Below are 13548 nucleotides of genomic sequence, written 5' to 3' on the forward strand. Positions count from 1 at the left end.
CTGAAGCAATAAAGCCTTGATGCATCTGCGTCTTAAAGTAAAATGGAGGCATGTGATGTGATGGAATATCATGAGACTGATCACTGGACACACAGCGTTTGCTAAGATGATCAAATATGATGTATAAGTTGTACATCCCTTCACTTTCACACACACCCCTTGAAATTCACACATACCCCTTCATGTTGATGCACATCCCTTCACATTCACTCATAGCACTTCACACTCAAGCACATTCATTCACTACCCATCACATTCACTCATAGGTTCCCAATGACATTTAAACCATCACATCACAAATCTAAATCTGGCCTGGGTTTATTTGCATTTCCTCCGAGGTGGATCTGGCCTGGCACTACAGGGTGGACTGTTCCTATTGGAGTGGAATCAAGACTGATTTACATATGGCCGATCTTTGTTTAAAGTAGCACATTCACAAAAAACAAGGGTCTGAAATGTGGCCCAGTAATTACCAAATGCACATATTAATTCCTGCATTCCACCCATCGCCAGTGATTTTCCTCAATGCTAGCCTTAGGCCGCTGCACCTTGTGTCTTTTAGCAAGAGTTGCGTACCTGGGGCTGGATTCACAAAAGTAAACTGAGACTAAAGTCTAACTTTACGATTTTCGGTATTCACAAAGGCCATTTAGGAGTAGTAAAGTTAGACTTTTGTCTCAGTTAAACTTAAGTTTTGATCTTGGGGCCTAAGAGTAGGTTGGAACATCTGATGTCATGAGCACCAAAGCCTAGATGTTGTCACTTCTTGTACACCCACCATTCTGGCGACGTGTCCATATTTGACAGTGTACTGCATCATTTATTCTTGCACCCACTATGGCTTGAATAGTGGGATAGCTAGTGTTGTCAGCGATGAAAGAAATTCCTTCCCCTAAAACTCTGAAGTGAAACAAGCAGCTCTCCGATGCCTCAGTAATCAGGATCTTGAAGGAAATGTCCTCATCAAATATCCTACCAAGATCTGTGAGAGTCCTGAAAGAAGCTGTGTTGAGACCCAGTGTGTCAAGTCAGCAACCTGAGAATCAAATAGATGACCCAGATAACCCAGCACCCTTAGCAGAGTTATGTTTGAGTTAAGTTTAAGGCATTTTCTTGTCATCCAGCATGCAAGTGCTCTGAATCCCCTTTGTAATGTATTATGGACCCCAGTGGTGTTTCTATCAAGGTTTGGAACCAACAGGGTGTAAGACATACATGAAAGATGGTACGTAGTAAAGAGATTGGGAGGAGTTACATACAGATTGAAGAGTCCTGCTTAATGAGGACTCCAGCTGGTATCTGCAAAATGTGGGTAGCCAATGACTTAACCAGTTCGATGCTGATGACGGAACCCCTCCGTCATCAGCTGCAGTGGCACCGTGCTGATGACGGAGCGGTTCCGTCATGGCCCGCCCGCTCAATAGAACGTGCCTGCGCTGCGCTGATGTCGCGCCTGCGCGGCGTGTTCTATTGAGCGGGCGGGGCCATGATGGAACCGCTCCATCATCAGCACAGCTCACCCGAGGCTGGTGACGGAGCGATTCCGTCACCTGCGTGTGAGCGCTGTGTGGCCCCACGCCCCCTTAGCGCTGCGGCAGAATAGCCGCCACAGGGAAGGAGTTAAGGGGTGGGATGCAGAGCTCCTGGGTACAGCCCACTAAGAAAGACCAGTCCAACCCTTGGACGCCCCTTTGACTCCCGGCCTTACAAGTCGAGATAAATCTGGTCATTGGCTGTTGAAAGGTCAAGAAGACTCAGTGGCAGCTCTTCCTCGGCCAATGATCATGCAAAGCTCTTTTTGAACAGTTATCAGGACCACAGTAGTGGAGTGCTGAGCCCTAAAACCAGCTTGACCTGGGTCTAGCAAAGGTGCAAGCATTCCTTCCATCATATTTTGTATGTTTGATGTAAATGTAAATGTAAATGTATTGCGATTTATATAGCGCACGTATCACCCGAAGGCATCAAGGTGCTTGCCTTGGGAACCCGTCCTGGTATTCCCCTGTGAGAGAACCCCAGCAGGGTATCCACAAGGTGAAAGCCAGGCATCCCGCCGCGAGGGGCCGTAGTGGAGATTAAGCAAGCTATTGCCCAGAGTTGCAGAGTGTGAACCCGTGAGTCAAGTAGGCACCAGAACGAGAATTATCGAGTCCGTGGAATTTTTGAGCCCAAGACCCGCCGAGGCAGGGTACAGCCTTAAGTGGCAAAGTTATGCCCAGACCCGGGTCCCATTCTCACTGTGTGACTAGTCGCAACCTACACCCGACTGAGGAGCCCCAATTAGTGCAAAACTAGTCTTGTGTTGCTTGTGTTATGGTTCAGGAAGGACCTCCCCTGGCTGTATGGGCTGGACTGTTCCTGTCGGTGCAGGGTCAAGACTGGTTTGCATATGGTGCATCCTGAGATGGCATGATGGGGAAAAAGAATTCTGTATTAGAATGCTAGTGAGTGTCTGTGGTCATACACATTGAAAGCATGTCTCCCATCATCCTTTGTGTGTTTAATAAACTACTGAGAACGTCACATGGTATATGTGCTCCTATTTCCTCTACATGGAAATCTTCAAAGCATAGATTTAGGCAAAGGTGTAATGGAACCCGCTGTGCAAACATATATATATTTTTTATTTTCCTACTGTCTTCAGTAAAACATTTTACCTTAGGAGAAAGCACTTCTCCCACACCTAATCAAAACTGAGTGTGATCCAGCCCTAGGCTCAAAATAAATCTCTGGCCATTTTGAAGGAGGGAGGGGGGGGGGGTGATATTAGAGTTCCCCTTAGTGGGATTTATCACTGCGGGTGTCTCTACATTCATAGTGGAGGAATCCTCAACAGTAAATCTATTTGTTGCTACCAGGAATCCCTTTGTGAATATGTGGCAGACTGAAGTGGATATTTTTTTCAGTACTCTTCTAAACTAGTCAAGAGCTTCTGGTCAAGGTTCAACATTGGCCAGGTTAGCCATTCTTATGCAGATTACTTTGTTGTGCTGCCTCATTGATCCTTAACTTTGCTTACTATCATGCATGGCCTTTTATTGAATTGTATCCTTTGTTTTTCAGAATAATAGGATCATCTGCATCCAGGGTCTCCACATTCGATGTCCACCAGCCCCTGGCTCTTCTCTCTTCGCGCCAATTGAGAATAGAGCAGTTGCGGCATTGTTTGCGGATGCTGTTTGTCGCAACTTGTCATTTATGATATTGCTTGGCACACTAATGCAAAGCAGGAAAAATAAAGAGATGTCCTATAATATCAGACTCCTGCTCTTTAATTTATTACAGTTTCATGCATTGACTACAAAAATCTTCATAAATTCATAACCTACCCATCCATGATGCATACCGTTGTTGTGAAGGGCCTTGTGGCTTGGGTGAGAAGTATATAATAATAAGATTTTCATACAAAAATACAACTTGAACATAAAATCTTCAAAATACATAGAACAGAAACAATATTACAACATTTCTAAGTTTATATTTAAATTCTTATATTGTTATTGGTTAAGTCAAACAATCAATCAGGGGCTTGCAAAGCGCAGCTACTCACCCTTGAGATCCTCCAGTCACTGGGGGGAGGGGGGCTGCTGGTCCTTCAGGGTGTAGGATCATTAGAAGAGCTAGGTCTTGAGGGCCTTCCTGAATTGGGTCAGTGACGCAGATTGCCTGAGGTGGAGGGGCAGGGTGTTCCAGGTCTTTGTGACAAGGAAGGAGAACAATTTTCCTCTGGTTCTGGTCTTGTGGATCCTGGGGACAGAGGCTAGGGCACGTTGGGCGGAACAGAGTTGTCTGGTGGGTACGTGGAATGCCAGGCAGTGGTCAGGTATGCCGGTCCTTCATTGTGGAGAGCTTTGTAGACATATGTGAGGAGCTTGAAGGTGATTCTCTTGTTGACGGGTAGCCTGTGGAGTTGTCGGAGGAGTTGGGTGTTGTGGCTGTGGCGGGGGATGTCAAGGACCAGTCTGGCTGCTGCATTTTGGATGTTCTGCTGTTTCTTGAGATGTTTCTGGTTGACGCCGATTTAGAGTGCGTTGCTGTAGTTGAGTCTGCTGGAGATGAGTGAGTGGGTGACCGTCTTTTTGGATTCTGTGAGGATCCATCTGAATGTCTTTCGAAGCAGGCGGAGCGTGTGGAAGCAGGTTGAGGAAACCGCATTCATTTGAGGGTTCATTGTGAGCTATGAGTTCAGTATGATGCTGAGATTGCGTTGCATGGTCCAACGGGGTGGGAGGGGATCCTAGAGCGGCTGGAAAGCAAGAGTCATCCCAGGCTGAAGGGGTGAGTCCCAAGATGAGTACTTCAGTCTTGTTTGAGTTCAGCTTGAGGAAGCACCTTTCATCCAGGAAGCATCGTCCTTCATTCTGCTGTGGAAGTTGGTTCTGGTAGTTTTGGGTTTTTTGGTGAGGTAGAAGATCAGCTGGGTGTTGTTAGCATAGGAGATGATGTTGAGTTTGTAGCTTCTGACGATGATTGTGAGGGGGTCCATGTAGATGTTGAAGAGGGTGGGGCTCAGGGAGGAACACTGTGGCACTCTGCAGCTAATCTCTGTTGGTTTTGAGAGGAATGGGGGTGTTTGACTCGCTGAATCCGGCTGGCGAGGAAGGAGAGGATCCAGTGCAGTGCATTGTCGCGGATGCAGGCGTCGTGGAGTCATTAGGGTTCAGTGAGAGACGGTGTCGAAGGCGGCCGAGAGGTCCAGTAGGATGAGGGATGCTGTCTCGCACTGGTCGAGGGAATCTGGATTGGGAGGTGTCCAGGACGTGGTTTACTTCTAGGAACGCAGACAAAGAGTTGAGTGTGAATGTCCTTCTAGATTACCATGGATGTAAAGGGGTGGAGGGGGATGGGTCTGAAGTTCCTGAGGTCATTCAGGTTTGAGGACGGCTTTTTCAGCCGGGTGTTGATCTCAGCGTGTTTTCAGCCATCGGGGAAGGAGGCGGTTTTGAGGGAACAGTTGATTGTGCAGCGAAGCTGAGGGGCGATGGAGGTGGCTGCTCCATGGAAGATGTGGTGCGGGCAAGGATCGGACGGGGCTCCTGAGTAGATGCTTTTCATGGTTAAGTGATATTATAGGTAGGTATTCTCCTGTTATAGATGAATGAAGTAACTATAACTTGCTTACTAGCCATGTATGCCTTTTGCCCTCTCATATGACATCACCTAATACATCGCTCAGTACTTGTTTTGTGATATCATCGATAACATCCATAATTACATCTGAAAAACAGGATTAATGACATCACCATCCATGGCAAATATTTTTTTGAGATTAAAATGCTATCTTTTAACTTACATTACATCTAACTTTGGCATCACTTTAAATTTTAACCATACATATATATATATATATATATATATATATATATATATATATATATATATATATATATATATATATATATATATATATATATATATATATATATATATATATATATATAGTTAGGATTTATTAGAATAGGGATTTCGCAACATTCTATGTTGAATAACTTTGGCGTTGATGGACGGAATTGGCTGAAATTTTTCCTTAAAATGGCACAATTACGCTCCGCTCCTTCCCTGAAAGTTTGGGGGGGATTCGTCAAGCGGGGGGCGAGAAAAAAGGGGGGTCCCAAAACGTGTTTTCCCTATGCAATTTTCCATAGGGCGGTTGGACTCACTTTTAGCTCGAACAGCTGAATGGATTTCCACCAAACTTGGCAAAATTGTAGGGACTGTTAGCCCGATGTGCCTTTGCTAGGTCTCAAGATATGTGCTCCAGTGGATTTTGAGTAATTAAGGTTCAAAAATATATATATCTGTAGACCCCCCCTTTACCCCCTAGGTTTGATGTGGGGGCTATAAAAGGGACCCGCGGGGCAAAAAAAAAAAAACGATTTTCGCGGGGGTAGCGCCCGGTACACGCACCGGGTAGCGCACCGGGGAGCGTAACAAGGGGAAAACCAAGAGAAACAGTAAAAGAATATTTCAGAGTGCTTTGAGATAGGGTAGCTCTGAATAGAGCTGTTGTGTTGTGTGGGTGATTTAAGTACCAAGATGTAGGTACCAATGAAGAGTCTAAAATTCAATGTACACCGTTTCCTCTGTAGATATCTTGCATGTTCTAATATTGAATCCATAACATAGTCTGTCAGGAAAGCAGAAAACAGATCCTTTAAGCACTCCCTGAGAAGAAAAAGGGGATCATGGGTAGTCTACCCTGCTCCCTTATGATATTTTTAAGTTTTTACTCTTTTCTGAATATACACAAAATTGGCGGTGATATGGTGGGTTAGAGACAGACAGTGAGAGAAAGGAGGCAGGAGATGAAGAAGAGATGTCAAATACACATTGTAGAAAATAATTATAGTGGGAGAAGGGAAGTAACTATGGGTAAACTTACTATGTAATATAAAAATGTTGCATTCTATACCATTAGTCTGACTTTATTTTATAATTACTCTACTATTATATCATAAATTAGAAAATAAAATGAATAATGTCTCAAACAATTTTTAATTTATAAATAAAATGTTATTCTTAAATATTTAAAAAAAATCTTTGGTAATCTCAAGTATTAATTGATCAGGAATTTCATGAAATGTCTCATTATACTCAAATTTGTCCATAAATTCGTTTAATAGCTGGTCCACTGTTTCATTAAAAAAATCGTCCACGTTCTCTTCATTTTTTGGTAGATTTACATTTTCAACATTATTTTCTGAATCATTTTTGGGTTGTTGTGCATCCATATCGAAAATTGCTGTTAAGGTAGTATAAAAAGAGAGAGAGAAAGAGTGTTTAAGTATGAAACTTCAACATTAAAAAACATTGGGGCATATTACCAACAACTAGCGATAATTTTTGTCTCTAACTCGTTTAGAGACAAAAATTATCGCCGCACATCGGCGATTTTTATCGCAGATAAACCTTGCTATTAGCAAGGTTTATCGCAAATGCGATAAAAAACGGCCGCAATGCATGAATATCGCTGAAAAGTCAGCGATATTCATGCATTATCGAGCAAATGCTCTTAGCCATGTTATCCACCTCCCATTGGATAACATGGCTAAGGACTGCTCAGGGCAGGTGTTAGCTTTTGGAGATATTCGCGCTTAGCGCGAATATCTCCAAAAGTTGGTAATAGGAGATAGCGATGTTAGGGACTGTTTCCAGTCGCTAACATCTTGGCACGCCCACTTTGCATGTCATTAGTGATAAATATCACTGACATGCAAAGCGGGGCCCAAGATGGTCGCTATCTCCTATTAGCTGTCACTAACTGGTGTTAGCGACAGCTTGGTAATAGGGAGATAATTTTATCTCCGCTTTCTTGGCTTTTAAAGCCAAAAAAGCGGAGATAAACCCCCTTGATAATATGCCCCATTATTATTTTTAACTTAACGTGTACAACATAGTTCTGAGTTTTTAACAGTGAGTTTATGTTTGGACAGTGTATGGTACAAGGCAGGAAGTAGAAATATAAAGTACTGCGTGTGATGAAGTCTAACTCAAACCATGACTACAACAGAGATGCCTAACTGAATCCATAACTATAACTGAGGGACAGTAAATAACTAACAGAAAACTTTTTTTAAAAATAATTTTAGGTGCACAACATAGTTCTCCTTAGAAACTATAAACTTACCTTTGGAAAAGTTTTTCAGGTTTCCCAGCAAATGCTCCTTAAATGTACCTCAGGGAGTTCCGGTCAAAATGGCTGTCTTTCCCTCTTATTTTTCATATATATTCATGTACATAACCAATGAAATGTAAGCACATAAAAATACAACATGAAAGTAATGTTTTCATTGGTTGAAAATGTCAACTCTTTCTAATGTGTTTTTGCTATGTAATTTACCTCAGGATATTTAGACAGGGCTACAGCCTGAATGGCTCGATGGAAATCAATCAAATTTGGGAAAATGGTAGGGACTGGTATGTAGTAGGGACTATTCCATATTTGGTGAAAGTGTCTCCAGTGGTTTTTTTGTAAATTAACTTCCCACATTTTTTTTACTGCGTTTGCCGTTGCGCGCCCCGGTACGCGCACCGAGAAACGCACCGGGAAGCGTAACGGGAGTCCGCCATCTTGGGGTTTGGTCGAATTTAGACACAAGATGGAGGATAAACAATGTTGGGAATGGGAAAAAGGGGGCACCGGAGACATATCCTGACCCTCTTCCAACGCAGAATAGTTATTGGGGTGCCATCTCTGCATGTGCCTAATCATGGTATAGTTCTCAAAACTATATTTTTTGTTGGGATTCCCCCTAGAGAGCACATTTTCGCAAATCAGGCGTATGACTTTCGGCGCGTTTACTTTCTTCTGGCCTGCAGGAAATTCGAAGAATTGCCAGACGAAGTGGTTCTTCACATGGGAGTGACGGGGCTCTTCTGGCAGGAAGCGCCTCGGCTGCTCCTCCTCCTCTTCCTCCTCCTCCTCTTCTTGACCACCAATGATCTGGGGTGGTGGTCCTTTCTTTTGTGGTGGTGGTGGTGGTGCACCAGCTGAAACAACAATACTAGCCATTGTGCAAGTCAAAAAGTAGCTCTTCAACTCTAAACTCCGAAATAATTCTTCCTCTCTCAATGTAGAAAGTAAGAATGAGGAAAAAAGGAGGGGGCTTTCATCATTTGGAGAAAAAAAATGATGAGAACCAATGAAAAGTGTTATTTTCAGGTCACATGTCCCGACGTGCTTACGTTACGCGCTCTGGCGCGCTTACGTTACGCGCTCCGGGTCGCTCCGCGGAGCGCTTCGGGGGCGTTTACGCGGTGCATCATAAGATGCATTGCGTGGCTATGCGATACGTCACGGTTACGCGCCGCGTCATAAGACGCAACACGCGGCTACGCGATACGTCACGCTTACGCGACGCATCACGATGTTGTTTTCGATCGCGGCAATAGCGCTAACGGGGCGCTCTCCGTTACATGCACTGGGCCGCTCCACGAAATTGCGCTTAACGGTGCACTGCCCGGTGCACGCAACGGGAGCGCACCGGGGCAAAATTTTTAATTTTTTTTAAAAACGTATTACACTTAAAAAAAAATTGTATTACATACATAGAAAATATAGTATTCATTATAAAGAAGAATATATTTTACAGCTATAGATATTTGCTGTGAAAAAAACATTGAAATTCCCTGAAAAAACCATAGGTTTGAGACCATATATAGTTAGGAATTTGCATTTACAAAACCTTGAACATTCACTGAAAAAAACATAGGTTTGAGACCATATATAGTTAGCTGGCTAATTTAATCATACAAAACCATTGAAATTCCCATATATAGTTAGTTGCTCCTGCAATCCACTGCTGATGATGTCACATATTACATCATTCATGACATGGTCAGTGACATCACTGATGACATCACTGATGACATCCCAAATGACATCACTGATGGCATCACTGATGACATCTCAAATGACATCACTGATGGCATCACTGATGACATCATCCAGTGACTGTGTGTTTCTGTAAAGTTTAAATATGTTTTACATATTAAAGAATGAGTGGATGTATAAGTGTCTGGATGAAGGACTTAGTTGGTGCATGACTGACTGTATGAGTGAGTGTTTAAATGTGTCTCACTAAATGCATGGGTTAGTGACTAAACTGACTCAATTTGTGCATCAGTATGTCTGTTGTTGTGTAAACTGCTGCATGTTTTGATCAGTAGCTATATGAGTGACTATATGGGTTATTGATTGGTTGCCCAAGTCTTTGTATGGGAGACTGAGTGTGTGTGTGGGTGGCTGGGAGGTGTGAGACTCTGTGCATAGATGTGTGAGCAGTCGATTCACTAGATGTATGGGTTTAAGAGTGCATGTGGAAACAGCTGTATGGGCGGTTGACTGTGTGCATGAGTGTATTGGTGAGTGAATGGATATCTCAGTGCTACATGTCAAAGTAAGTTCATATGTAAAACACAGTACATGTGAGAGTTGGTATATATAAATAACTGTGCATGAGAGCCAGTGAATGTGTGAGTGGCTGTATGGATCATTGTGAACTTGTATCAGGGATTGTATAAGAGAGTAAATATGTGTTAGTATATGTTTGAATAAGTAAGGTGTGTATAATTGTATAGTTGAGGAAATGGAGGTGTGATTGATTCTTTGCATGACTGACTAGGTGTGTGAGTAACTCCATGGATGAGTGACAGTGTGTGAGTGTCTGTATACACTGGGTGTGATTGTGAGTGTGAGTGATGTCATCAGTGATGTCACTTGAGATGTCATCAGTGATGTCATCAGTGATGTCATTTGAGATGTCATCAGTGATGTCATCAGTGATGTCTTTTGAGATGTCATCAGTGATGTCACTGACCATGTCATGAATGATGTAATATGTGACATCATCAGCAGTGGATTGCGGGTGCGCGAAATATATAGTTAGTGCAACTAACTATATATGGGAATTTCAATGGATTTGTATGATTAAATTAGCCAGCTAACTATATATGGTCTCAAACCTATGGCTTTTTCAGTGAATTTTCAAGGTTTTGTAAATGCAAATTCCTAACTATATACAGTCTCAAACCTATGGTTTTTTCAGTGAATATATATTTGTATATGTATATCTATACTACTATTATAAAGAGAGAACACAAACCTTTGAGCCAGGTAAACTCAAAAAGTACTGCACCAATCACTACACCCAATACACCATTTGAAAGGGGAAATGCAGCAGAAGGACATAGGATATAGATGCGGACATCATAAACATTAAAAAAGCAAAAACGCAAAAAGTGGGAAAGTAGTCCCTTGTGGGAGTTAGCGTGGGCGTGGGCGTGGCCGTCTCTAACAACGTGGGCGTGGGCTTGTGAAAGAAAAAAAACGTGGGCGCATTACAAAGAAGAAACATAGGCCAAGCGATTTCACATTTCAATGTGCAAGGTACACACTTCAGCAGAAACTCACAAAATTACAAATCTGTAAACATTCGGCAAACAACAACGTGGTCACAGGGGGATGAACCGGAAATAAAAAAACGGACATTTATTAACACAGAAAGCCAATACACTTCAAAAGAAACTTCGAGCTGCATAAATAGCGGAAATGCGCTTTCACTGACTTCATAGCGCGCATTTGCAAATCGAACAGCAGTGGTGCGCTCTATCACAAATTGTTTGCAGATTTCTCGGCGTAACCCTGACAACATTGACGCCTTCGTCGGATGAAATAGAAAAAGGGGCGTGGCTTCCATCGTAGCACATTCAATACAAATGATGTCACACAGGGGGCAGGGTTACAAATGACGGCTGCCTATCATCGCGCTCAATTCACACAGCACACCAATCACGACGCACAATCATTAACACACACACACGTCTTCAGCGAAAAAATATAACAAATCTATAACCATTCGGCAAACAGCAACGTGGTCACAGGGGGATGAACCGGAACTACAAAAACGGCCATTTCTTAACACAGAAAGCAAATCGAGAGAAGATTCACGAGGCTTTTTCCACTAATTACGGCTGGTGCGGACAATAATTAATACTTACTACAACATTGTAGTATTGCACAATTTACTAAACTGGGCGTTATCACTGCAACAGTGCCAATACTTGCCCAGATAATCACAAAAAATAAACAGAAGCATTATTCGAAGTATCAAAAACGTGAAAGAAGGAAAGACACTTTCACAAACTACCATCTTCATTACACAGGTCACATTCGACGATTTTGAAACGCAAACACTTTTCACTGCAACAACTACTTGTGGCCATACTAAATACAAAAACACACATTAGTAAAAGGGTACAAAACTTTCTACAAGGAAAAAACATTTCTCAAAATACATATTTCACTCGCAATTACCAGTGGAACAGTGCCACTACTTGCGCACATAAGAACCAAAGAACAAATATATCATTATTAAAGGCATCTGAAAGACACTTTCGCAAAATACCATTTTCATTACACAATTCACATTTGCACATTTACAAATGCTGTGCATTATCAGTGGACCACTGCCACTACTTTCACCCATCATTACAAATACTAAAAGGAGATATTATTAAAGGACTCAAAAACGTTCAAGAAGGGAAAAAGCTTTCACAAACTACAAATTCACATAAAAACAAAAATCTAATCACACTGTAACACTTGCTAGACTTGCTGCAATAATTACAACAGTTCTACTAAAATAAATAACGCACAAAGGGGGAACACTCAACAAGTACAGCTTAAAATAATTATGTGTGGCTCAATGAAAGGCTGAGGAGCAATTCAACACACATTAGTACAAAAACTAAAACAAAAAAACAACACTAAACATCAAAAAAAGTACAATCCTGTCTCTTTTGGCCACCTTAACAACACATACATTTAAATATGGTCAAAAGGAAAACACATCTTTCACGGACAACATATAAAACACGGGCAAACAGGAATCTATACTACTATTATAAAGAGAGAACGGTGTCCTTTGAGCCAGGTAAACTCGAAAGTACACCACCAATCGCAACACCCAATACAGCGTTGGAAAGGGGGGGTCCAGTAGATGGACATAGGCTACATAAAAAAAAAAAACGTTATTTAAAAAATAAACAATAAAAAAAGTAGTCCCTAAGAAGTAGCGCCGGCCGTGTGTGCTAACAACGTGCGTGCTGACATCATCGGAGGACAGGAACGCGAGGAGGAGCGGAAAACTTAGCCAGACTTGAGGGAATGAGGTACGTGAACTGCGGGAAGAGCGGTGAAGTAAGGCGGACTGGAGCGCAATGGAGGACAACAGCGCATGGAGGAGCGGAGAACGTAGCAAGACTGCAGCGCCATAAGGTATGTGAAACGCGGGGAGGAGCGGTGAAGTATGCGGGGAGGAGCGGTAAGTGAGGCGGAATGGAGCGGGATAGCGGACTGCAGCGGGGCGTGTAGACTGGCTTGGTGTAGTGGGGGGCGGTGAAGTGACGCGGACTGGAGGGTGCAGACATTTAAGTGAGAGTAGTGGGGGGCGCTGAAGTGAGGCGGACTGGAGCGGGGGCCTGGGTTTGTGCAACTGGGAGCAAGCGTTGAGGTAAGGTGCACGCAAGCCTGGAATGCTGCCCCGAGCCCCCTTCTGCCCCGGGCAACGCTGGGGCGGGCTGCTAGTCTATATATATATATATATATATATATATATATATATATTCACTGAAAAAACCATGGGTTATAGACCATATATAGTTAGGAATCAGCATTTACAAAACCTTATTTTACTCACACAAAACCATTGAAATTCCACATATAGTTAGTTGCACTAACTATATATCGCGCACCCGCAATCCACTGCTGATGATGTCACATATTACATCATTCATGACATGGTCGGTGACATCACTGATGACATCACTGATGACAACTCAAATGACATCACTGATGACATTATCCAATGACTGTATGTTTCTGTAAAGTTAAAATATGTCTTACATATTGAAGAATGAGTGGATGTATAAGTGTCTGGATGAAGAATTTAGTAGGTGCATGACTGACTATATGAGAGAGTGATTAAATGTGTCTCACTGAGTGCATGGGTTAGTGACTAAACTGTCTTAATTTGTGCATCATTATGT

General features: G+C 42.6%; 1 protein-coding gene across 1 annotated transcript in view; it reads left to right on the forward strand.

Moving 5' to 3' along the window:
* LOC147693258 (uncharacterized) overlaps positions 1 to 3256 on the forward strand; it is a 544251-nt gene extending 540995 nt beyond the window's left edge. The window contains exon 7 of the mRNA XM_086933652.1: positions 3064 to 3256. Within this exon, the coding sequence (XP_086789778.1) occupies positions 3064 to 3068 (5 nt within the window). The 3' untranslated portion in view covers positions 3069 to 3256. The remainder of the gene's footprint in view (positions 1 to 3063) is intronic.
* Positions 3257 to 13548: the final 10292 nt, after the last annotated feature.

This window comes from Lissotriton vulgaris, chromosome 8 (genome assembly GCF_964263255.1).
Source record: "Lissotriton vulgaris chromosome 8, aLisVul1.2, whole genome shotgun sequence".
Lineage (NCBI taxonomy): Eukaryota > Metazoa > Chordata > Amphibia > Caudata > Salamandridae > Lissotriton > Lissotriton vulgaris.